Source organism: Podarcis erhardii (assembly GCF_964252035.2).
Source record: "Podarcis erhardii genome assembly, chromosome: 10".
NCBI lineage: Eukaryota > Metazoa > Chordata > Lepidosauria > Squamata > Lacertidae > Podarcis > Podarcis erhardii.
Window position 1 is genome coordinate 5,994,636 of NC_138500.1, and position 26,809 is coordinate 6,021,444.

At 44.6% G+C, this 26,809-nt stretch overlaps 1 protein-coding gene across 1 annotated transcript in view; it reads left to right on the plus strand.

The window, feature by feature from the left end:
• The first annotated feature begins 4,257 nt into the window (after positions 1-4,257).
• The window catches only part of NET1 (neuroepithelial cell transforming 1), a 67,907-nt gene continuing 45,355 nt past the window's right edge, over positions 4,258-26,809 (plus strand). Inside the window, exon 1 of the mRNA XM_081879902.1 lies at positions 4,258-4,524. Coding sequence (XP_081736028.1) covers positions 4,331-4,524 — 194 coding nt within the window. The 5' untranslated portion in view covers positions 4,258-4,330. The remainder of the gene's footprint in view (positions 4,525-26,809) is intronic.

Here is a 26,809-nt window from a genome sequence, read left to right on the forward strand (position 1 = left end):
TTTTAGGCAGAGGAACAATAGTTGACGACTTCAGGCAGGGTGGGACAATAGACTGGTGTAAGGACTTGTTGAAGATCTTAGTAAATACCCTCGCCAGCTGATCCGCACAGCCCTTCAACACCTTTCCCGTGATGCCATCAGGTCCAGCAGCCTTCCTCGGATTCACCATCCTCAATACCTGTCTCACCTCATGCTCCTCTACAGTGAATGAGGGGCCCCTATGGGCTGGTGGCTGTAATACCGGCGTCTCAGGTGGCTCCTTCTCGAAGCGAGCAAAGAAGAAGTTAAGCTCCTCCGCCAGCAAAGGGTCACCGTCGACAGCACCAAGGTTAGGTTTGTAGTTGGTAATATGCTGAATCCCCTGCCACATCTGTCTTGTGTTGTTACTCCTTAAATTATCCTCAATCCTCTGCCTATAGACCAGTTTTGCCCGTCAAATACCCCTCTTCAAGTTTGCTCTTGCCGCCATCTATCCTCCAAAGTTCTCTGAATGAGCTTTAAGTGACACAAGAACTTGTCTCCCAGCGCAAGAAAAGTGGAGGGAAGAACGCTAACCGACTTTATCCAAGGAAGAGCAGAATCATATAATCGTAGAATTGGAAGGGACCCTTAGGGTCATCAAGTCCAACCCCCTGCAATGAAGCAATCTCAGCTAAAGCATCCATGACAGATGGCCATCCAACCGCTGCTTGAAAACCTCCAAGGAAGGAAGATTCATCACCTCCCAAGGGAGACCATCCCACTGTTGAACAGCTCTTACCGTCAGAAAGTTCTTTCTTATATTTAGTCAACAGTGTTCCAGATTCATGCCCTCCACATTATCACAAATCTCCAGAGCTCGGATGGAAAATGATTCTGCAAACTCCCAGCTATTTCTGAAGGGTTCAGTGAGATTAAATTACTTGCAGTCGGCCTTCACTAATATTTGAAAGGAGTTACAGATCGGGCTAATAAGGTATGAACCAGCATCTTGGAAGATATTAAAGGAAAGGAAGCTAGATGTCTCAGATTAGGAGAAATTGTTCCTTAAGGACCTAAGATGAACCATGTTAGATCAAGAGGAGGACTGTAGCTCAGTGGTAGAGCATCTGCTTTGCATGCAGACACACTCAGGTTCAATTCTTGGCTTCTCCAGGAAGGGCTGGGAGAGCTGTCTGTCCTGAAACCCTGGAAAGCTGGCTCAGTATTTGTCTGTTTCCTAATACTTATACGCATCCAGCAATACAGTGGTGCCCCGCAAGATGAACGCCTCGCAAGACGGAAAACTTGCTAGACGAAAGAGTTTTCCATTTTTGAGGTGCTTCGCAAGACGAATTTCCCTATGGGCTTGCTTTGCAAGACGAAAACGTCTTGCGAGTTCTTTCGAGTTCTTTCCCTTCCCCCCCTTTTTCTAAGCCACTAAACCACTAATAGCCGCTAAGCCGCTAATAGCGCTAATCCGCTAAGCCACTAATGGCCGTGCTTCGCAAGACGAAAAAACCGCAAGACGAAGAGACTCGCAGAACAAATTAATTTCGTCTTGCGAGGCACCACTGTACCTTCAACGGTACAGACAAATATGAGCTACAGACATCAGTTTTGGGGCTCCTTGAGGCTGCAGATGCAAATGTTTACAGTGGGAAAAATGGGAAATATTAGCCGGTAAGAGGGTAAGTCAGCCAAACATGTCAACCCATTATAAGATTGCAGTGGAGTTTCTTTGCAGAAATGTGTTCTGAGTAGTTAGAATGGCCCTGTGCGCATGCCAAGCAATAAACAAAACTCATTAGCATTGGTACAGAGATTCTAAACTGTACACTTTGGCTTAAAATAACTGAACCAGTCAAAACTGCTTTGCACCAGATGACATTCATTTACTGCTTCCCCCCTCCACTCCTTGCCCTTTTGTGGAGAAATGAAACCAGAGTCAGGTGGTTCTTTGCCAAAGCTGTTCACTCCAGCAAGAGAGATTTGCTCCGGTACCTGAAAGGAGCCTTCAGACTTTGGCCAGACATGTAACACATGGGGGTGGAGTAGGTGAAAAATGCAGAAACGGAGCAGGAGGCAGTTCTAAAGACCACCTTACCAGCCCTCCTCCAAAGAAAGGGGTATTCTGTACCAAATGCAGACCTGACACAGGCCTGCCTCACAGGTGATGGGGTGGGGGGCAGACCATAGCTCCATAATGAGACAGGGAGGTGGGAGAAAATTGATTCAGTTCACACTTGTTGTTGTTGTTTAGTCGTTTAGTCGTGTCCGACTCTTCGTGACCCCCTGGACCAGAGCATGCCAGGCCCTCCTGTCTTCCATTGCCTCCCGCAGTTTGGTCAAACTCATGCTGGTAGCTTCGAGAACACTGTCCCACCATCTTGTCCTCTGTCGTCCCCTTCTCCTTGTGCCCTCCATCTTACCCAACATCAGGCTCTTTTTCAGGGAGTCTTCTCTTCTCATGAGGTGGCCAAAGTACTGGAGCCTCAGCTTCACAATCTGTCCTTCCAGTGAGCACTCAGGGCTGATTTCCTTCAGAATGGATCTTCTTGCAGTCCATGGGACTCTCAAGAGTCTCCTCCAGCACCAGAATTCAAAAGCATCCATTCTTCGGCAATCAGCCTTCTTTATGGTCCAGCTCTCACTTCCATACATCTCTACTGGGAAAACCATAGCTTCTTAAGCAATGTGCAAACCGCAATGCAGCCATCCTCCAAAATCCACACTTTTTGGCAGTTCTCCAGCCAAGTCATGTGTACTAAGATGCACACAGCAGGGTAAAGTGCGAATATAAATGTTGGGGTGAAGGAAGGTGAGGACAGGTGACCTCACCTAGGGAGGAGAAAGGGGGAGGGATCTGGAATGGGTATATATGCTTGTGCACATGATTGTGAACTCGTGCATGCTTTTTGTGACTTATCACACTTGCTCCTTCTACCAGTTCATGGATGGTAGAAATAAAAGCCTTTTCTCCGAAACTATTCCTTGAGCGTCTGTTGACTCCCACTTCCCTTTCCCAGGTGCAATATTTTTCCCACCCAAGGGCAAAGCCTCATAAGGCTACAGGGGAAGTTGCTTGGCAAAAAAAAATATGTTAGGCAAAACTGGATATTAGGACTTAAAAAATAAATATATCGCCAACTAGTGTGCAGATGTGGAGAACCGAATCTAAGCAGCGCCAGTTCTGCAGATCCAAGTGGCCAGATGGGCATGTTATGGGCTAAGGGGAACTTGCAGGTAAACTGGTCCAAAATAGTAACACCTTGAACACTGCACATCTCCAAGCACTGGTTATATGCCGACAATAGATGCAATATATAATGTTGCATGCAACATGAGAACAACGTACACCACCTTGAACTCCTTGGAGTAGAGGTGAACTATAAATGCATTAATCAACTAGCAGAATAAACTTGTCTGCAGGTTTATCCTAGCAAAGGTTTTCCCAGACCAGCATTCATTTCTTAGCTTTGAGTAATTCTGTATCTTTTAGGAGACATCTGTAGGCAGTGCTGTATAGAGCTTTTTAAGGTTGAATGTTATAGTAAAACATTTTTTTTATATATGCTGGAAACCGCCCGGAGTGGCTGGGGTAACAGCCAAATGGGTGGGGTACAAATAAATTATTATTATTATTAAACTGGACACTAGTGGAGGAGATGGAAACCATGGATGCTGCCATAATGGGAGCTGAATTCTCAAATGAGGCATTTTATGGAAAAAAATAAATACACACACAAAATATGTGTGTATATTATATATTATATTATATTATATTATATTATATTATATTATATTATATTATATTACATAACATAACATAACATAACATAACATAACATAACATAACATAACATAACATAACATAACATAACATAACATAACATAACATATTATAATCGTCTTTTTCTTATGATTTTAGCTGTGTTCTGGTCTTTTATCTGTAAGCCACCAGACGTGCCAGACGTGCACAAACAACTACATAATACACATTACTCGGGAGTAGACCCACTGAAACACGTAGGAAGTTCATTTCTGGAGCCTAATCCTCCTCCTTCCACATTCCCCGAGACGAGGCGATACGAGGAAGGGGGAAAACAACCCACCCTCATTCTTTGGAAAAATAAATAATCCCCAAAGCGAAGAAGGCCTCAGGCCTGGCAGCTAGGCCTCTTCCCCCCCCTCGCGCCGTCTCCTAGCAACCGGCCGTCGGCGGCGCTGATTGGCCGGCGCGGCTCCCGCCGCCATTTTCAAACGGCTTTTTTTGTGTGGCGAGGCGGCCGGGCGGCCCTCCTCCCTCAGCCGCCGCCATTAACCATTCTGGTCCCGGGCTTCCGCGGAGGCGAGTCTGGTCTCGCCCGGCATGGAGAGCGGCCCCCTGGCTGAGAAGCCCCCTCTCAGGAGGAAGGGGAGGCGGCGGCGGCAGCAGCAAGCGGCGAGGCCCGGCGCCGCCGCCGCCGCGGGGGGAGCGCCTGTGAGGAGAAGCGAGGGAGGCGCGCCTCTCCTCGAGACCCCCGGAGGGGCCCGGCAGGCCGCCGCCGCCTCCTCCTGCGGGCGGTAAGTGCCCCCTCGCCCCCCCCCACCCCCTGGGTCCTTAGGGTGAGAAATAAATTCACGGTAATAGGAATAATAATAATGGACGGGGGGGGGGCCTGGCTGGCGGTATGAGGTGCTGGGGGGGCTGACCCCCTCCCCAATATTATTCCCTTCAAAAAGTGGGGGGGGGGCGTAAGAGCCTTCAGCCCCCTCCCCGTCACAGGGACGATCCGATTGCATCACCACCACCATTATTGATTACTATTGAACCCCAGGCCCAGCTTTCTACCTGAAAAGGGGATAGAGGGGGGGGGGGTCTGAGATGAAGCTAAGAACCTGCAGAGGGGTCCCCCCTCCCCCCCCCGGCACACCTGTTAAAGGTATGAGTCCAGTGCAATCTTACTTGCACTGCTTTATGCCATTATTATTATAAGTGGTAGTATTAGTGTTTTATGCCCAGCCCCAGCTTTCTACCTGAAAAGGGGATAGAGGGGGGTCTGAGATGAAGCTGAGAACCTGCAGAGGGCCCCCCCCTCCCCCCCGGCACACCTGTTAAGGGGATGAGTCCATTACAATCTGATTCGCATTGCTGTATGGAAGACAACCTTACTCAGCTATGAGCGATCGCCAAAGAAGAAGATTACCATTATTATTATTATTATTATTATTATTATTATTATTATTATTATTATTATTATTATTACTATTAGTTTTATTGATGCCCAGACCCAGCTTTCTACCTGAAAAGGGGATGGAGGGGGTCTGAGATAAAGCTGAGAACCTGCAGAGGGTTCCCCCATCCTCCACGACACACCTGGTAAAGGGATGAGTCCAGTACAATTTATTTGCATTGCTGTATGGAAAACAGTCTTACTCAGCTACGAGTGATTGCCAAAGAAGAAGATTACCATTATTATTATTTTTAGTAATATTAGTGTTATTGATGCCCAGCCCCAGCTTTCTCCCTGAAAAGGGAATGGAGGGAGTCTGAGATAAAGCTGAGAATCTGCAGAGGGGTCACCCATCTTCCACGACACACCTGGTAAAGGGATGAGTCCAGTACAATCTCATTCACATTGCTGTATGCCATTATTATTATTATTAGTCATAGTATTAGTGTTATTGATGCCCAGCCCCAGCTTTCTCCCTGAAAAGGGGATAGAGGGGGGTCTGAGATAAAGCTGAGAACCTGCAGAGGGGTCCTCCCTCCCCCACGACACACCTGTTAAGGGGATGAGTCCACTACAATCTCATTCGCATTGCTGTATGGAAAACAGTCTTACTCAGCTACGAGTGATCGCCAAAGAAGATTATTACCATTATTATTATTTTTAGTAATATTAGTGTTATTGATGCCCAGCCCCAGCTTTCTAACTGAAAAGGGAATGGAGGGAGTCTGAGATAAAGGTGAGAACCTGCCTAGGGGTCCCCCCTCCCCCACACCACACCTGTTAAAGGGATGGGTCCAGTACAATCTCATTCGCATTGCTGTATGCCATTATTATTATTATTATTATTAGTCGTAGTATTAGGGTTATTGATGCCCAGCCCCAGCTTTCTACCTGAAAATGGGATAGAGGGGGGTCTGAGATGAAGCTGAGAACCTGCAGAGGGGTCCCCCCTCCCCCACGACACACCTGTTAAAGGGATGAGTCCAGTACAATTTTATTCACATTGCTGTATGCCATTATTAGTAGTAGTAGTATTACTGTTATTGATGCCCAGCCCCAGCTTTCTACCTGAAAAAGGGACGGAGGGAGTCTGAGATAAAGTGTGAGAACCTACAGCCCCCCACTTGTTAAAGGGATGAGCCCCTATTCGTATTATATCCGTGTATCATCATGAGTTGAGTGCAAACTATTCTTATTGTGTTGTTGTATTGTTATTATCACCCTCCCCGCCGCCCTCATCTAAAAGGATTTTGAGCCCCCACTGCACTCAAATAAAAGAAAATGAATGGCGGGTGAAGAGGCAGAGCAAATGCGACAGTCCCCTATTGCACCACCCATAGCAGTATGGCAAAAATCCTAAAATCAGAGTGACGTAGCCAGCCAGCTCTTTTGTATATTTCATCCGGATCTTTGAAGTGGGCACCTGATATGTGATGTGTGTGGTTTAAAAAAAAACAATGACACAGCAGGCATCCGTAAGAACACAAGAGCGCTGCTGGATTACAGCAGAAATCCATCTCATTCTGCATCCTGTCACCCACAAAAGCCAGCCAAATCTGTCCCGTCCCACCCCTGGGAAGGTCAGAAAGAGGGCATAAACTCAATAGTATTGCTCCCCGGCAACTGGCAAAACTGCATGTTTTAGATTAATGCCCAAGGGACCTTTCCCTATGACACAGAAGCTGTTTATGCAGTGTGTTCAGGGTGCAAGTCTTTTCCCTTCCCCTCAAGTTGTGTGCCCATTGAGGGGTAGTTAATGCCACAGAATACAGAACTGGGATTCAAGATGACCTTAAGAGATTGCAGAACTGTGCCCAAGCTAACAAGATGAATTTCAATAGGGACAAATGTAAGGCTCTACACTTAAGCAGGAAGAACCAGCTGCACAAATATAAGATAGGGGACACCTGGCTTACCAGTACAGTGGTACCTCGGGTTAAGTACTTAATTTGTTCCAGAGGTCCATTCTTAACCTGAAACTGTTCTTAACCTGAAGCACCACTTTAGCTAATGGGGCCTCCTGCTGCCGTCGGAGCATGATTTCTCTTCTCATCCTGAAGCAAAGTTCTTAACCTGAAGCACTATTTCTGGGTTAGCGGAGTCTGTAACCTGAAGTGTATGTAACCTGAAGAGTATGTAACCCGAGGTACCACTCTACTATTGTTGTTATTACTATTAATTCAATTTATATACCACCCTTTATCAAAAGATCAGGGTGGTGTACAACATTAGAAACGTATTACACAATATCAATGATAAAATCATAATAAAAAGTAAAATAATAATAACAAGAGTCCTATCCCCAACACTTTTGCAGGCCATAGATTTTTTAATAACCATAGGCCTGGGTAAAGAAGAATGCTTTTGCCTGGTGTCTAAAGACATGTAATGATGCACCAGCCGAGCCTCTCTGGGGAGAGCATTCCACAGATGGTGAGCCATCACAGAAAAGACCTCTTTTCTTGTTGCCACCCTCTGAACCTCTCTGGGAGAGGGGACATAGAGAAGGGCCTCAGATGACTATTGCAGGGTCTGGGTCAGTTTGTATGGGGAGAGGCCGTCCTTAAGGTATTGAGGTCCTGAGCTGTGTAAGTACAGTGGTACCTCAGGTTAAGTACTTAATTCGTTCTGGAGGTCCGTACTTAACCTGAAACTGTTCTTTAGCTAATGGGGCCTCCTGCTGCTGCCGCGCCGCCAGAGCACAATTTCTGTTCTCATCCTGAAGCAAAGTTCTTAACCCAAAATAATATTTTCCTTTCTCCTTTCTTGTCACCTGAAGCCATTGGTTTGAGTTGCCGCCGGAGCACGATTTCTGTTCTCATCCTGAAGCAAAGTTCTTAACCTGAAGCACTATTTCTGGGTTAGCAAAGTCTGTAACCTGAAGCGTATGTAACCCGAGGTACCACTGTACCATGGAAGGGTTAGCGAAGTCTGTAACCTGAAGCGTGTGTGTAGGTACCACTGTACATTTATATGTGAAAAGGATCTGGGGATCTTAGTGGACCATAAGCTTAATGTGAGTCAGCAGGGTCATGCAGCATCACAAAAAGTGAATGCTATTCTAGGCTGCATTGACAGAAGTACACTTTCCAGATCAAGGAAGTCATAGAACCACTCTATTCTGCCTTGGTCAGACCACACTTGGAATACTGTGTCCAGTTCTGGGTGCCGCAATTTAAGAAGGATATTGACAAGTTGGAACGTGTGCAGAGGAGGGCGATCAAGATGATCAAGGGTCTGGAAACCAAGCCGCATGCGGAAGAGTTGGGTGTATTAGCCTGAAAAAGAAGAGTCAGAGGTGACATGAGAGCCATCTTCAGATTACAGTGGTGCCTCGCAAGACAAAATTAATCCGTTCCGCGATTCTCTTCGTCTAGCGTTTTTTTCGTCTTGCGAAGCAAGCCCATTGACAGCTTAGCAGATTAGCGCTTTTATCGGCTTAGCGGATAAGCAGATAAGCGACTTAGCGGCTTAGAAAAAGGGGGGGGGGAACCCGCAGGAACTCGCAAGACATTTTCGTCTTGCGAAGCAAGCCCATAGGAAATTCGTTTTGCGAAGCACCTCCAAAACGGAAAACCCTTTCGTCTAGCGGGTTTTCCGTCTTGCGAGGCGTTCGTCTTGCGGGGCACCACTGTATCTGAAGGGCTGTCACGTGGAAGATGGAGTGAAGTTGTTTTCAGCTGCTCCAGAGTGTAGAACTCAAACCAGTGGATTCAGATGACAAGAAAGGATATTCTGACAACCATCAGGAAGACCTTTCTGACAGTAAGAGCTGTTTGACAGTGGAACGGACTACCATGGAAGGCTGTGGACTCTCTTTTCTTGAAGGTTTTTAAATGGAGGTTGGTTAGCCTTCTGTCAGGGATTCCTTAGCTGTGATTCCTTCATTGCAGAGAGTTGGACTAGATAACCTTTGGGGGTCTCTTCCATCTCTGCAATTCTGTGATTCTATCAATGACCCCGGCAAGCGTCACTCACATTCCATTCAAAACAGTTCATTATTCACTTTTTGGATTTATATACTGCTTTTCTGCCCAGGTAGTTTTTCAAGTTTAGCACTAAAATGGCTGCATTATATAAAATGAAGTTTGACATATTCCTCTCATGCTAACTGGGAACTGATAGAATTTGCACTTGCTGCCCTGGGCTCCTTCTCTTCTCAGTTTAGGGAAGCTAGTTGTGTGGAACAATGTACGGCATAAGTTTTTCTTGTAGACCTGATATTATGTCTAAATCTGACCTTAGGTCTGGTCTACCTACGCAGCAGAATGAGGTGGCAGAATCATGATAGGATAAAATAGGCTGTGTAATTGCAGATGAGGAGTAATCAAGTAACAAGCAAACACACTATCACACTAAGGAGAAAAGTTCTAACCCAGCCTTCTCTCTGCTGTTGTGCTAGTTGTCTGCTAGTGGGGTGGAGTTGTTGTTTTTTTAATTTTTAAAACCAGGTCACATTCAAAATCTGACAACCTCCCCCTCCCCGCAGCCTAAAGTTGTGCAGTACATTCTACCACTGCTAACCTTGACCTCATAATGTTGCAACGTGCAGATGAAGCCTTCAACATGCAACATTTCTTTTATTGCTAGATGGCCTTCTACTAGCCTTTTATTGTAACTCCAATTAAAATTCAGCAGCCAGCAACATACTTTTACTTATTTCAAGTAGGTCAAGTTTTCTTGAGGCCTACAAGGACAAACAGGGTTGTTTTCGAGCATTTCTGCCCTGGCCAAGATTCCTCCCTTTGCACAGTACTTTATACCAATAGCTGGCTTAATGGAGGGTAAAAATTGAATTGATAGAGTAGGTCTCCATTATTGGAGCCAGTGCTGGCTATGACATCCTCTCTCTTGAATTCTTAAGTACCTTTTCAGAGGTACTGGGAAATTTTAAATCATGTACATTAATTGGAAAGTGAGGAGAGCAGATGCTCTCTAGGAGTTTAAGTGCAATGCAGGCTTCCCCTTAAATACAGAATATGTGAGAGGCAGGTGGAGAGTTCAGGTGCTGCCTCTAAGGTGAAGGAAGGTGCCCTCACTCCTGCCATTCCTGTTGAACGATTCCATGATGTAATAATAAAGGTTAGCTGCCACTTATGCCAGGGTATTCTCAACTTCACATAATATTTGGCCCCAATCAAATAGGCAGCCAGTTGACCAGCATCCCAGCCCTACTCTGCGGATGGAGTGCCAACTGGCAGTATTGAAACATTTGTCATTACTAAAAGGTAGGTCAAAGCTGGTACAGTGGTGCCCCGCAAGACAAATGCCTCGCAAGATGAAAAACCCACTAGACGAAAGGGTTTTCCGTTTTTTGAGGCGCTTCGCAAGACAAATTTCCCTATAGGCTTGCTTCGCAAGACGAAAACGTCTTGCGAGTTTTTTCCCTTTCCCCCCCTTTTTCTAAGCCGCTAATAGCCACTAAGCCGCTAATAGCGCTAATCCACTAAGCCGCTAATAGGGATGCTTCGCAAGACGAAAAAACCGCTAGACGAAGAGACTGGCGGAACGGATTATTTTCGTCTTGCGAGGCACCACTGTATAAAGTTATTTTACACCAATTCTGTATTAGCATTTACGGGTTGCAGTGCTTGTGTCCTCTGTGTAAGCTAGGAGAACATTAAAACCACTCATCCATTTTATAGCAGAACTATTCTAGGGTGAGAGAAAGTGACAAGACAGGTTTAGCATTCTGCCAGCCACTTTCGGAGCAATCCTGTACAAGTTTACTAATGGCAGAATGTTTAAAGGTGGCTCTCATATGTGTACCACATGTGCTTTACTTTCCAAATACACGGTACTGGGATTTTGAGTATCAGTCTGTGGAACCCTCAAAAACATGCATGCTTGAGTCTTAACCATTTTTCTGAATCCCAGGTTTAAAGTGAGTCAATATTAAGTTTAAAATGAGGCTGGTTAGTTGGTTGTTGAAACATTGTAAGATGACGCACTGTTTCAATAGCATATGGAAAAGAGTTGCCAGTGTCCAATCACTGCCCAGAACTCCACAATACAAATTTTATCATAATACAGTGGTACCTTGGGTTAAGTATTTAATTCGTTCCAGAGGTCCGTTCTTAACCTGAAACTGTTCTTAACCTGAAGCACCACTTTAGCTAATGGGGCCGCTGCCGCGCAATTTCTGTTCTCATCCTGAAGCAAAGTTCTTAACCTGAGGTACTATTTCTGGGTTAGCAGAGTCTGTAACCTGAAGCGTCTGTAACCCAAGGTACCACTGTATTTCAGAGAGATTCAAACCAGTTGTAGGCCGCTTTGTAAATACACTTTGGGTATATGCTAAGAAATCAGCCCATCCCTTCAATTCTATTTTGAAATATCCAACTTTCTTCTTCTTCTTCTGTTTATCCCAACTGAATGTCTGTTCTAATGATGCAGAGATATTTTTTATACACTCAGGCTCTCACGTTGGGGCACTCCTTACAAGCTCAAGGGCACAAAACTCCTTACAGAAATTAACAAGGCAAGGCAGGGTGAGTGGGTGCAATTATTCCCTTAAGGACCTTTCATGCAATACAATACGAGGCATGCTTAGTTGGAAGTATATGCCCCATAGTATTCATTGGGGATTAGTCCCAGGAGCCTTAATTAGGGTGTAAAATTACAAAATATAGCTCTATTTAGCCCCTAAGTGCTCTGGATGATTGTTTCAGCAGAACTGATTTTGTTTTTATAGTCTGGACTTCCTTAGCTATTCAGTCTCTCCTACCTAATGTAAGGTGTATGGTGTGAAAATGACTTCCAACAGGAAAGCATGGGGTGCAAGTTGTTCTTTTTAGACCTAGGAAGTGAGGCCTGACGAGCAGACCTATGTGTCATAGGCTTAGATTTAACTAATCCTTGATGACTCTGTAAATACAGTTCTTGAGACACGTAACAGTGCCAGCCTAGCTGTAGAGTGTTGACTGTAAGTCAGCTCCTGTCCACTAGATGCCAGTAGATGATAGTGCTAATTATAGAGACTAGGCGCTGTAAAAATTAGCTGTAATGTTAGCAGCCCCGGCCTGCAGTTTGCAGTGTAAACTAGGTAATAATAATAATAATAATAATAATAATAATAATTTATTATTTATACCCCGCCCATCTGGCTGAGTTTCCCCAGCCACATGGTTTGGGAAGGCTGGATGCAGAACAAAGCAGAATTGGGTGCTGAACTCCTAAAAGATGGGGAACTTGGGCCTCTTAAAAGGTTGTAGGATTCCCACACCTGTCACCCCTTACTATTCACCATGCTTCCTAGGACTGAGGGAGTCCAGCAACACCTTGAGGGCCACAGGTTTTCCACCTCTTGGCTAGTAAAAAGCAAAGGAGAGAAAATATACTAAAAACCACAAATTATTACAAGGAAAGTACTGTATTTTTCGCTCTATAAGACGCACCAGACCACAAGACACATCTAGTTTTTGGAGGAGGAAAACAAGAAGAAAAAAAATTCTGAATCCCAGAAGCCAGAACAGCAAGAGGGATCGCTGCGCAGCAAAAGCAGCAATCCCTCTTGCTGTTCTGGCTTCTGGGATAGCTGCGCAGCCTGCATTCGCTCCATAAGACGCGCGCACATTTCCCCTTACTTCTTAGGAGGGAAAAAGTGAGTCTTATAGAGCAAAAAATACGGTATGTCTTCTGATAGTAAGACTCCTGGGTACCTGTGGCCTGAACCACCAAGAACTATGCTTCTTCCTTTAAAGTGTTGACAGCATTTCCCAGAAATGCAAGCTGTGATCTGAATGTCAAAGATTAGATGAGGGAAATACACTCAGATCACTCACAGAAAATATTACTATTAACAAACAGGTGTTCACACATGTTTGTGGATTTCAAAGGGAAATTCTGCTCTTTCCCCAGCTAGCTGTAGTAGTATTGGGTGACCATCTGCCCTAGGTTCTCTAGCTGAGATTCTTGCATGCTGTGGGTTTTACTGGATGACCCTCAGGATCCCTTCCAACTCTGCAGTTCCATGATTCTAACTGAGTACAACATAACTATATATTGGCTTTGGTGTTTCTTGGTACAGTGGTGCCCCGCAAGACGAATGCCTCGCAAGACGAAAAACCCGCTAGACGAAAGGGTTTTCCGTTTTTTGAGGCGCTTCGCAAGACGAATTTCCCTATGGGCTTGCTTCGCAAGAAGAAAGCCCATAGGGAAATCTCCGGGGATCTCTTTTAAATGCTGGCGGTGGGGAGCAAAGCCTTTTCCCCCCTCCGGCCTTCAGAAGAGGTCCAGGAAGGCCGGCGGGGGCCGAAAGGCTTTGCTCCCCACCGCCAGCATTTTAAAAGCGGTCCGGGATAGCAGGGAAGCGCTTCCCGCTATCCCGGACGGCTTTTGAAGGCAGGCGGCGGGGGGGGGGAGCAAAGACTTTTGCCCCCCACCGGCCTTCAGAAGAGGTCCTGGACCTCTTCTGAACGCCGGCGGGGGGCAAAAGTCTTTGCTCCCCCCTGCCTGCCTTCCCGGGAGAGCGGAGAAACGCAGCGCTTTCTCCGCTTTCCCGGACGGCTTTTGAAGGCCGGCGGCGGGGGGAGCAAAGACTTTCGCCCCCCCCCGCCTTCCTTCCCGGGGGCTTTAAAATCGCCCCGGGACAGCGGAGAAGTCCGCTGTCCGGGGCGATGTTAAAATGCTGGTGGGCGGCAGCGCTGCCGCCCGCCAGCATTTTAAAAAACCCCGGGACAGCGGAGAAGTCCTCTGCTGTCCCGGGGTTTTTTAAAATGCTGGGGGTGGGAAGAAAAGCCCTTGTCCCCCCCCCAGCCTTCAGAAGAGGTCGGGGGACAGACTGTCCCCGGACCTGGACTGAAGGCGGTTTCCTTAGGAACGCATTGATTGATTTTCAATGCATTCCTATGGGAAACTGTGCTTCGCAAGACGAAAAACTTGCAAGACGAAAAAACTTGCGGAACGAATTAATTTCGTCTTGCGAGGCACCACTGTATTCTTGAGGTTGAATGCTTCCCCCTACACAATAAAAAATGATCCCTTCACTTTGGTTTTGGCCTGTAGTGTGATAGAGTGTCCTACCTCCTTTCTTGCTTTTTAAAGAAATTAAGTTCTGGGTGTGAGCTTTCCCTCCAGGTCTCAAGAGAACATGTACAGATGAGAGAGAAAAGTAAATAGATTGGGAAAAGGCTGCAACTCAGAGGCAAAGTACATACTTTGCTTATAAAAAGTGCCAGGTTCAATCTCTGGGTAGGACAGAGATCTACCAATCCATGTAGACAGCACTGAGCTAGATGCACCAAGGTAGACTCTGAATCTATACTATAGCAGATATTTTCCTTTCAGTTTCTCCTTTCTTTTTACTCTATGGTTCATAGTACAGTATAACAATGAAACACAGGAATGGGTTGATTGGTGGTGGGAGCCAGGAGTAGAAAGTGAAAGGAAAAGCTTTGTCAGCGTGATTTGCAAGCCATCCAGAACAAGTGAAATTAACAAGGCTTCCCCTGTATGGTTATGACTGATGATGCAAGTGGGGAACGAAGAGCAAGCTCCATGCTTTCCAGGAAGCCATGTGGACTTCATGAATACAAATGATGATCCCAAACAGTGCATCAGATTTTACTGTTGATGCTGATTTTCTAATGTTCCCCATCAGGGAATCCCGACCCCCCCCCTCCCGCCCCAAAAGCTTTCCATTGCTTGAAAAGCCAACTATCCATTGCTTGGGGGCACACTATACAGTGGTACCTCAGGTTACAGACGCTTCAGGTTACAGACTCTGCTAGTAGTACCTCAGGTTAAGAACTTTGCTTCAGGATGAGAACAGAAATTGCACGGTAGCGGCAGGCCCCATTAGCTAAAGTGGTACCTCAGGTTAAGAACAGTTTCAGGTTAAGAATGGACCTCCAGAACAAATTAAGTTCTTAACCAGAAGTACCACTGTATTTGGTTCTATCTTGGTCTGAAAGGATGTGTTTTGTTGTTGCTGTTTCTTTCCCCCTCTTATCAGAAAAGGCCCCATCTTTTTAGTTACTGGCATTAGAATTAATTGCTTAAACATATCATTTTATATTGCACATCTTTTCCCAGTTCTTAAAGAGAAAGCCACTAAAGCTGATTATGGCATGTACCTTAACATGCTGTATATGCATGAGCACAAGGTGGCGCAAATGATGCTGCTTTTGTATTTTGACCGACTTGGTCCTAGAATGGAGCTGCTTTTGGACAGTGTTGTGGAAAACAGCATATTTTGTTCTGTATGGAAAGTCTTTCAGTTTTCAGTAGCTAGAACAATGTGAGTGTTTGCAAAGGTTGTTCTGTGTTTGGCTGTACAATATTTTTTCTTCCTGACCACAGGCCATTTCCCTTTTGAATAGAAAAGTGTGCATGCTTCCCTCCCCAGCTTCTTCCCTATAGTAAAAGTTTCTTGGCATGTTATTTGGAAGCATTCTTGAAGCTTCAACCTAAGCTACACCAAGCAGGTTGTGTTGCAGCAATAGTTCTGCATCTGTTTCAGAACAGAAAAGTTTTTATAGTGCAATCTTATGTATGGGTAAAGGGACATGGGTGGCGCTGTGGGTTAAGCTACAGAGCCTAGGACTTGCCGATCTGAAGGTCGGCAGTTCAAATCCCCGCAATGACGGCGTGAGCTCCCGTTGCTCGGTCCCTGCTCCTGCCAACCCAGCAGTTCGAAAGCACGTCCAAGTGCAAGTAGATAAATAGGTACTGCTGTGGCGGGAAGGTAAACGACGTTTTCGTGCGCTACTCTGGTTCGCCAGAAGCGGCTTAGTCATGCTGGCCACATGACCCAGAAGCTGTACGCTGGCTCCCTCGGCCAATAAAGCGAGATCAGCGCCGCAACCCCAGAGTCGGCCACGACTTGAGTTCACGGTCAGGGGTTCTTATGTATGGTTACCTGGAAATGAATCCCACTGTGCTGAGTGGTGATTATTCTCTGATACAGATAGGTAGCCGTGTTGGTCTGCCATAGTCAAAAAAAAAAAATTCCTTCCTGTAGCACCTTAAAGACCAACTAAGTCAGTTCTTGGTATGAGCTTTCGTGTGCATGCACACTTCTTCAGATACTTCTGAAGATACTTCAGATACTTCTGAAACACTTCTGTTTCAGTGTATCTGAAGAAGTGTGCATGCACACGAAAGCTCATACCTAGAACTAACTTAGTTGGTCTTTAAGGTGCTACTGGAAGGAATTTTTTGTTTATTCTCTGATAGTATGTTTGGGTTTCAGCCACAGAATACAGTGGTGCCCCACAAGACAAATGCCTCGCAAGATGAAAAACCCACTAGACGAAAGGGTTTTCCGTTTTTTGAGGCGCTTCGCAAGACAAATTTCCCTATAGGCTTGCTTCGCAAGACAAAAACGTCTTGCGAGTTTTTTCCCTTTCCCCCCTTTTTCTAAGCCGCTAATAGCCACTAAGCCGCTAATAGCGCTAATCCACTAAGCCGCTAATAGGGATGCTTTGCAAGACGAAAAAACCGCTAGACGAAGAGACTGGCGGAACGGATTATTTTCGTCTTGCGAGGCACCACTGTACTTGAATTGTTCACTCTCACAACAATCTATTGTTGAGGACTGTTATTTTAGTAGACTCGCAGGTAACATGAAAACAGTGAATTGTGCAGATGGTTATGCTGTGGTTGTGTTTAACTGGATTGTGTTGGCTTAATAAACCTGGGGCTATGGTGGGGGGTGGGAAGCACCCTGCACTCTTAATGCATTGGAAAGCTGCAAGCTATTTTCTGTAATGCGTTCAGATGGAAATAAATGCTCTTCTTCTCTTCACAGTAAGCTGTGGTCTCTTCCAACTCTGTGATTCTATGATTCTATGATTCTTCTAATCCCAAAGTGTTTAGAAGACACTTTGCACATCAACAGAACTCAGGATACTTCAGTCAATAGAGTTTCAATTTCATTGTTCTGTATGGGACAATGACAATAAAGGTATTGTATATCTAAGGGTCATGGGTTTGAGCCCCACGTTGGGCAAAAGATTCCCATATTTCAGGGGGCTGGACTAGATGACCCTTGCAGTCCCTTCCGATTCTACCATTCTATGGTTCCAAGTGCATGGATAACAGCTCCTTCACAACTGACTTAATAAGCAGCGTTCTTGCACACTACGGAATGTAGGTTCATCTTGTCCTTGATCCGAACACAGTGTAGAAACAAGGAATACTATTAGAATCATAGAATCATAGAGTTGGAAGAGACCACAAGGGCCATCGAGTCCAACCCCCTGCCAAGCAGGAAACACCATCAGAGCACTCCTGACATATGGTTGTCAAGCCTCTGCTTAAAGACCTCCAAAGAAGGAGACTCCACCACACTCCTTGGCAGCAAATTCCACTGTCAAACAGCTCTTACTGTCAGGAAGTTCTTCCTAATGTTTAGGTGGAATCTTTTTTCTTGTAGTTTGGAACCATTGCTCCGTGTCCGCTTCTCTAGAGCAGCAGAAAACAACCTTTCTCCCTCCTCTATGTGACATCCTTTTATATATTTGAACATGGCTATCATATCACCCCTTAACCTCCTCTTCTCCAGGCTAAACATGCCCAGCTCCCTTAGCCGTTCCTCATAAGGCATCGTTTCCAGGCCTTTGACCATTTTGGTTGCCCTTTTCTGGACACGTTCCAGTTTGTCAGTGTCCTTCTTGAACTGTGGTGCCCAGAACTGGACACGGTACTCCAGGTGAGGTCTGACCAGAGCAGAATACAGTGGCACTATTACTTCCTTGGGAAGGGCACAGTACCATCATCTTGGTGCTTACATGAAAATGCAATCTGGCTGCTTGGTCAGAGAATAACACATCTCTTTGTGTAGATTAACTCAAAACCGGAGGTCTGCTTTTCCCATTTGTTTTGTCTTTAATTAATAAAATGCACACACAAACTTTTTTGCTTATGGCCATGCCAAAAGGCCACCATAATTCATAAATGGAGACAATGTGACACCCAATGTATATGTGGATATGAAAGGGAATATGCTATAACTTTGACTTGAAACACTGTTGACCTGCATGTTGTTCTCTCACACCCCCCCCCCAAACAACATAACTTCTTGGATATACATCTAATATACTACATATCAAATAGTAAATCAAACCTTTCTGAATGTGCACAATTACACCTGTACAACTATCCTTTCACCAGAGATTTTGATGTGGCATGAAAAAGGAAATGAAGGAAGAGACTAAAATAGTCAGAGTTATGCAAGTTCAGAAACTACCCTTTTCTCTCACAGAAGGAAATTAGCAAGCTGGCTATGGTGAAAGGGTGTCTATGCCTCAAATCAGCTCTTAAAATGTTAAAGGGGAAAGGCTGTGGTAATGAAGCAGGATGGGTGGGACAATGGGATGTGGTTGCTAGCTTTTCAGTCATCTCATCTAGCTATGTGTTTTACAAGCAGGTTGATATGCAGGAATTAGCAGGAGGAGCTATGCATGGCAAAGTGGCCTACATTATCACTTGCTAGGTGCTCCACAGTAAGCTGCATCTAAAGGCTTGCTTATTTGTTTAGCAGAGAATTGACACCCTGCATTTCCTCATTTGGGTCCCAAAGTGGCCTGCAGTTGAGACAGGAACTGGAATAAGGGAAGACTATTACCAGCTCTTCATGCTATTCAATTTCAAAATGAGCTACTGGAGATGAGGCACAGAACTTCCTCATCTTTGGTTTTGGCTGATCCGTTTCAAACTTTTATCTTCAAACAGACAAATTTAGTGTCTCATGCCACACAGCTCTGTTGTCCCAGGCATTTTAATTTTCTTATTACCATAAGTTGCAGTTTAACATTAAAGCCTCTTCATGGTCCTAATACAGTTGTTTGGTAAAAAGGAAAAATTATTTCTGACTCAACCTGTCAATGGCTGAGGAGGGTATCTGCACAAAGGCCAACGGCAAAATGCTAGGTATGAGAAAAGACTGTTGGGTAAGGGGAGAAATTAGGTGCTGAACATTTGGCTTTTTTACTGTTCCATTAAAAAAGATGGCTTGTTTGAAATTTGATAGCCAATTCAGCACACCTGTTTACTGATGCTGTATTGTTTTTAATATTCGGTTGGAAGCCACCCAGAGTGGCTGGGGAAACCAAGCCAGATGGATGGGGTATAAATAATAAATTATTATTATTACTTGACCACAAATCCTTGTGCAGACCAAAAGTTGTGGGCTTTGTGTCTCTAGCAATTTGCAAACTACCTGGTTGTTGCTTAAGAAGAGAGGGTGGAGACATACAGTAGACACAGATATGGCTGTTCTTTTATAAGCACTGTGAACCTTCAAAATGAAAGATCCATGAACATAGCTTGGCCACCCCCACACAATGGTTTTTGGGTTTTTTAAGGTTTGCTAAATGATATAGGCATTACTCCTAGCAGACCCAGCCCAGTTGTGTTCACCCCCCAAGCTGCCTGTCTCTGCTGCCTCAGCCTTTTCCTGGAAGACTCCTTTTGCTCTTGTAGCTCCCACTTATCTCTGCTAAATACCTAGTATTTGTCTTGCTCCTGCTTTTCTCCTCTGTCCCACTCAGATCTGAATACTTGTGAAATTATTTCTCTTCTCTGACCCGAAAGTTTATTTCTTAGCTATTCCAATATGCCAGTAAATGGTAAAAAGAGGTAAAGGACCCCTGAATGGTTAAGACCAGTCCAAGGCGACTATGGGGTGATTTAAAGGCTCGACCAGCTTCTATTTGCCCTCTTTCTTTCAGGCCTGTACATTCTGCAAACAAGATATATTTTAGGCTCATGTGCTTGAACTCATTGTCTACAGATCATCATCTGAGGCTTTTCCTTCATGTGCCCCCTCCTCAAGAGGTCTGGACAGTGGAAACATGAGAAAATGCATTTTCTGCGGTGGCTCCCCATTTATGGACTGCTCTCCCCATAGAGGCTCGCCTCCTGCCTTCATTACATATCTTTATGTGTTATATGAAAGTGTTTCTCTATAACTAGGCCCTTTAGCTGATTAAAAGTTCTATGGCCTTTTAAATGTGTTTGGGGGGCTGCTATTGTTTTTTTTAATTATTATGTATTTTGTGTTCTCATTCTGCATATTTATGTTGTAAATCACCCTGTGATCTTCAGGGTGGTACTACTACTACTAATTCATTAATTTGCTCTCTGTTTCCAAGCTCTCAGTCTCCCCCTCTCTCCCACCTGCTTGCCCTGAGCACAAGCTCTTTCTATTTCTCTGTGGGGCTTTTCCCAGTCAAACACAACTGCTTCCCCACAACTGCCTCCTTTTAAGTACCGTATGTAAACTGGTTGTGACTATCCTTTTGATGGTCAGCTTCCATCTCATCACTCCATGTGAGTGAACACTCCATAACTTTGCAGTGTCTAGAAAGGATTGCAATATGTTCCTACCAACAGTGGACAAAGTTTAGCCTATTATGTATGGATTTATTTCCCAAAGATAAAAATATGGAAACTTGTTTAATGTACAGAATACAGTTGATCTCTTTGCATCCACCCCCTATATAGTGGTACCTCGGGTTAAGAACTTAATTCATTCTGGAGGTCCGTTCTTAACCTGAAACTGTTCTTAACCTGAAGCACCACTTTAGCTAATGGGGCCACTGCCGCGCGATTTCTGTTCTCATCCTGAAGCAAAGTTCTTAACCCGAGGTACTATTTCTGGGTTAGCGAAATCTGTAACCTGAAGCGTCTGTAACCCGAGCTACCACTGTATATTCCCGTAACTAAACGTATAACCGAAATCTTGCTGCTATTCATTGCAAACACTGCTTGAAACGAAAGGAATACTTGTCTTATAAACAAGGTGATCATCTAAAATAAGTAGCTAACGGAAAACAGTGTCTTAATCATGGGAAATGTGTTTTGTGACAAATCTCATGCCACGACTTCTGCTGATCCTAGTTGGGCATAATTTCCCACAAGAACTTAAAATGTCTCTTGAACTTCACCCCCACCCCACAACTGGCAATTCTTTTGAGCTGGCATAATCTGCGAGTGGGGTTTTTGCTCATGGATTTGGCCCAGTGCCTTTATTTGATCTTTGCTGTTCGTCTGTGGGAGCACTTGAAATAGGTAGGAAAATATGTGCGTCAAGTTCAGCTACCTTAGAATTGGCCTCTTGCCTGCTTAACTGGAAACATGCTATTAGTCTGGAATTCTATTCTAGTCTATTAAGTAAGCTGGAAAGCTTACTTAAAAAGGAGGCAGAGCAAATCCCAAGGGGCTGGTGGGTGGCAGCAAGGAATCGTGGGCTGTGCCACGGTCCACGTGGAAACAACGTGGTGTGCGTCTTTCTACAGGAATGAGTACAGCACAATCTGCCCTTTCCCATCAACGCTGTTGTTTGCTGTTCTGCTTTGGAATTAGAGTTCACTTTTATCCTTGAGCATTGGCCATATATAAATCCTATTTATTGCTGAGGCTGTAACTGCTGCTTAGTGCTAGGTCTTGGGTTTTGTTAGTCCTAACTGTCTACCTTCATTTTTCAGTTGTGTGCGCAGGCTTGCTTGCTTTTTTTTTTTTTTTTTTTTTTTGTAAGAGTAGGAGGCAAGAGATAACATGTCCTAACTGATAAGCCAGCACCAACAGAGTGTGTTGGACTTGGACCTGTGAAGTCTTGTGGTGTGTTCTGCTGTTGACTCACTAGATAGATGCCTTTGATTCTGTTGCAGTTTCTCTGCTTGCTTCCCTGTTTGTAAAATGGGGATAACTGGGAGCAGAGCCAGGAGTGTTTTTGGACTCTTGGAGATTTGATGCAGGCTACAAAGTATCTGATATTTCTCCCAAACTTGGTTTGTTTCCCTATCTGGTTTAGAGGTATCACTGTGAGGGGTATTCAGCACAATCCTACTCAGAGTAATCCTACTGAAGTTAATGGGCACGGCAAACTTGTTTTATTTATTTAAATCGGTCTACTCAGAGTAGGATGCAGTTAGATACAGCTGCATGGATTTGCATGTCTGCTACCCATTCCAAAACTTGTACAGGAGGATTTCCAAAGTATTTTATTGGGGGGCGGGGCTGTTGGCACTGCCCTCATGCCACAATATATATAATATAAAATAATAATAATAATAATAATAATAATAATAATAATACCTCACCCATCTGGCTGGGTTTCGCTAGCCACTCTGGGCGGCTTCCAACTGAATATTAAAAAGAATACAGCATCAGACATTAAAAACTTCCCTAAACAGGGCTGCCTTCAGTTGTCTTTTAAAAGTAAAATAGTTGTTTATTGCCTTGACATCTGCTGGGAGGGCTTTCCACGGGGCAGATGCCACTACCGAGAAGGCCCTCTGTCTGGTTCCCTGTAACCTTGCAGCGAGGGAACCACCAGAAGGCTCTTGGCACTGGACCTCAGTGTCTGGGCAGGACGATGGGCGTGGAGATGCTCCTTCAGGTGTACAGGACCGAGACCATTCAGGGCTTTAAAGGTCATCACCAACACTTTGAATTGTGCTCGGAAACGTAGGCATATGGATGTACCACACAGCTACTCATGTGCTCCACTTACTACTCATACCCATGTGCCACAATTAGGTTTGAATAAAGCTGCCTTCGACTCAAATAAAAAGGTCATTTGAAGTCTAATTTCACTGCATGGGGTGGGCGCAGGTGGGAGACAGGATGGGACCAGGGAAGTCCTCTGTGGGTGTACTCAGAATTAAGTCTTGCAGAGGTCACGCCGTCATAACACTTTGCCCAGAATATCTTTTGAGTACATTTTGTGGTTTGAAATAGTATGCTGGACTCTGGCACTGTGAGAACCTTAAGCCACTGAAGCAGACATCCCCAAGCAAGTGCCTGCTTACAGTTGTTTGAGCAGGACTGTAATATTGTGGCTCTTCAAATAAAGCCAGAAGGTGTAGGCTTTCCTACCTGTAGGTAGCTCATATTCTACCCAGAGATTCAAATGAGTGACTCTTTGCAAGCTTGGAATGTTGTCCAGAGTTAATTTCCTTTGCAGAGTAGCTTGGCCCGAACCTATTACAGGTTGCTAGGCAGTTGACTTGGACCAGAAGTCCCATGGGAGGAAAATCCGGAGAGAACATGAAAGGAAGGTCCTTTGCCAATATAGGAAGTCTGCTGTTGGGAGATAGTGGAGGAGTTAAATGGTGAATTCGGGGTTGATGCATGCATGCTGCCCTGATGATGTGGGAAGCATGCCAGATCACCACTGCCCATCATATAAATGACTTGTGGATAATGACACTTCGTTAATGATCTCTGATTAGCTCAGCTGTGTTGCTTCACCTTTCCAAGCTGGACAAAGAAGTTGAGGGCAAATGTTCTTAGAAGTCTGTCCCACTGCGCCATGGGACTTGTTCAAAAGCTGGCGTGTTTATGATTATAGCCATTGTTTTTGCTATTTAAAAGGAGGTGGGGGAAGCACATGCACAGTATTGCTGAAACCTGTCTGAGGTGTCTAAAGCCCCTTCTGCCAGAAACCCCAAGGGATATAAAAAGATCAAAGTAGTGGCTGCTGTAGACTGTTTGAAAAGTACAAGAAGTCCTGAAATCAACAGTAGCAGTCTGTGTCCGATCCACTTGGTTTCAGTGGTCAGATATTGTTTTGCACACAGACCCACCCACCAATTGCTATTTAAACTTTTCTACCCAGTTGTGCCACTTTTATGGTTTTGCTGCATTAGAAGCAGCCACTAGAATTGCTAATTGATTCAGAGTTGCAGATTGCCAAATAGTGGCTCAGCCAGAGTGTTTTCGGAGTTGCTTCTCTTGGAGGGTAGAATTTCCCCTTAGATTTGAGATTTCTACCTTTCCCACTCCTAAGGATTTAAGAATTTTAACATTATGTTTACTGTATGTGAAAAGCTGTATACAGTATATATATTTTAAGAAACAACAAAAGTAGGGTAACAGTATAAGCTGTGTGCAGTGGGGTTTACTTTTTAGTAAACATGTAGAATTGTGGCTTTAAAAGATGTAAACTAGATACAAATACATTGGGCTGAAAGAACTCGCTTTCCAACCTAGGAGTTAAAAATGCTTACTCGGTTTCTGCCTTGTTTACAACTGTTAGTTAGAGGGTGCTGAAGGTTATTTCCTTGTTGTAATTGTAAATTGTCATTAGCATAATCTAGCTGCCTGAAAATGCATTATTTAATATGCATTTAATATCGCTGAATACAGCTGTGCGCCAGTGTTTTAAAACTGGAAAAACAAAGCTGGTTAGAAGCCAAAGAGGAAGGAAATAGAGAATTGCTACCTAATTTATTTTAGACATTGAAGGGTGTTTTAAGGTTAACAGGGCCACTAGATTAAACTCTCTGGACAAACCCTCAAACAGAACAGCTACCAAAGTTTGGAAGAATATGCTGATGGAATCTTTTGAGACTTGCAGTAATTTAGGTGACTTGGAGGAGAAGCTGGACTAGATAACCTAAGGGTCTCTTGTCTAATAGTGTCTGGTATCTGGGCTGTAATGTTCAGGCTGAATGGACCAATGTGTGTTGCTCAAGCAGGGAATGAAGAAGAAGACGTAGTTCTGTTGAATTATAAGGCATTCATATTTAGTTTTTAGTAATATGCAGATTTATTAAAATTGATCCATCTGTTTTAAAGGCAGATGACTGATGCGTAACTAAAAATGTTTTGAATACCTGACAGCTCTGCTATTATTATTTTTACATCTGCATCTTTTGGGACCTTCAAAGGGTCCTCTTATCTATATTTTGGGAAGAATCCAAGCTTATTGTTCTGTTTGATGTTCCCAGCATGCTTCCTCCACAACAATAGATTGACAAGATATGCATATAGTGGGGATGGGTAGCAGCCTTTCCTTTGAGTTAAGCAGGCAGAACAGGAAACCTACCACAAGGGTCCAGTATATTTGGCTGAAGGGAAACACTCTTGTTTTTCCTTCTTCAGTTTACCTCCCTTGGTGCAGATTAATTCTGGAAGGAGAGAGGGTGGGGAAGGTTAAGCAAACAAGCTGAGCTTCCAGCCAGGCAGCCAAAAGGAACTTGCTGTCAAAGCATCTTTGGAGAGGCAAAGCAGAAATTAGAAAAAGAACCAGATGGCATAAACATTGAGATATGCTGGCCAGACTCCTGGCTGCTTGCAAAGCAAAGGCACCATCCAACCTCAACAGGAGAATATCCTGTTCTGTTCTATCCAAGTGGATGGCGTGCACTGCTGCTCCATGACGGATTTGCCAATGACAGGATTCAGTTCGCTGCGTTGCCCTACCTACTCATGGTCTGCTGGATGAGACCAAATGTGGACAAGGGAGACCTCATACCACTGCACTTGTGCAAGTTGTGACTATGGATCAAGACACCCACAATTTATTAACATATTTATATTTATTTCAACAGCATGTCTACCGCTTAATCACAGTTGTCTCTAAGTGATGTACAGGAGGCTAAAGATGAGTTAAAACAATAAAATCAGGTCCCAATTAAAAGCTTGCTGGATTAAAGAAGTCTTCAGTAACTGCCAGAAGTTCAACAGGGAAGGGGGTCTGTCTTACTTCAATTGGAAGTGAGTTCCATAAAATTGGGCCCACAATGGCGCTTGCTTGGAAATAATAATAATAATAATAATAATAATAATAATAGTAATAAAATATTTATATCCTGCCCTTCCCAGCCGAAGCCGGGCTCAGAGCGGCTAACAGTAGTAAAATAATACAGCATTCTAAAATCAATTCATTACAAAATCAGTTCAAATCAAATTAATGGCAACCATTGGGCTAGAGTTCTGTGAAGAATTACCAAAGGAGGGGGTCAGGCTGTTCCTTGGCCAAAGGCCTGGTGGAACAGCTTTGTCTTGCAGGCTCTGTGGAAAGATGTCAAGTCCCGCAGGGCCCTAGTCTCTTGTGACAGAGCGTTCCACCAGATCGGAGTCACAGCCGAAAAAGCCCTGGCTCTGGTTGAGGCCAGCGTATCCTCTCTGTGGCCCGGGACCTCCAAGATGTTTTTGTTTGAAGACTGTAAGGTCCTCCATGGGACATACCAGGAGAGGCGGTCCCATAGGTACGAGGGTCCTAGGCCGTATAGGGCTTTAAAGGTTAAAACCAGCACCTTAAACCTGATCCTGTACTCCACCGGGGGCCAGTGCATCTGTACATCTGAGCCACAGGGGACCACTAACAGTGACTCCCCTGAAGACAGCTGGGATTGAGCACAGAATATAAGGGATCAGGTGTTCCATGAGGTGTCCTGGACCCAAGTTGGTTAAGAACCTTGGAAAGACACTTGGCAAATAGTAGGGCTTCCTAGGGATGACCTAGACCTGGTATGTGTTTTGTATGCAAAATGTCCCAGCTGGTAGAGATCTCTGTGGAACCCTGGAGAGCTGCTACTAATCAGTGTAAACAGTATTGAGCTAGGCGGAGCAATAACTCAGAAAGCTGCCTTGTATTATGTTCCTAGGGATGAAAACCTGTCTCGCCTCCAAATTGGGGAGAGGCTGGGATGATGGTAACTGCAAATTATGGCTGGCTGAATAGTGTATTCCAGGGCAGTCTTAAGAACAACTCGTCTATGCAATTGAGAGATGTAAAAGTTACCCAGTTCCTCCACACCAGTTTGGAGGTCGGTGACTCCAACAATTTTCTGCGGGGTGGGGGGGATTGAGCAACTGACGAATTAGCATATTGATATAGACAAATGGAGAGGCTCAGAAGCTTCCTGTCAAATCCCAGAGTGACTGCAGCTATTTGC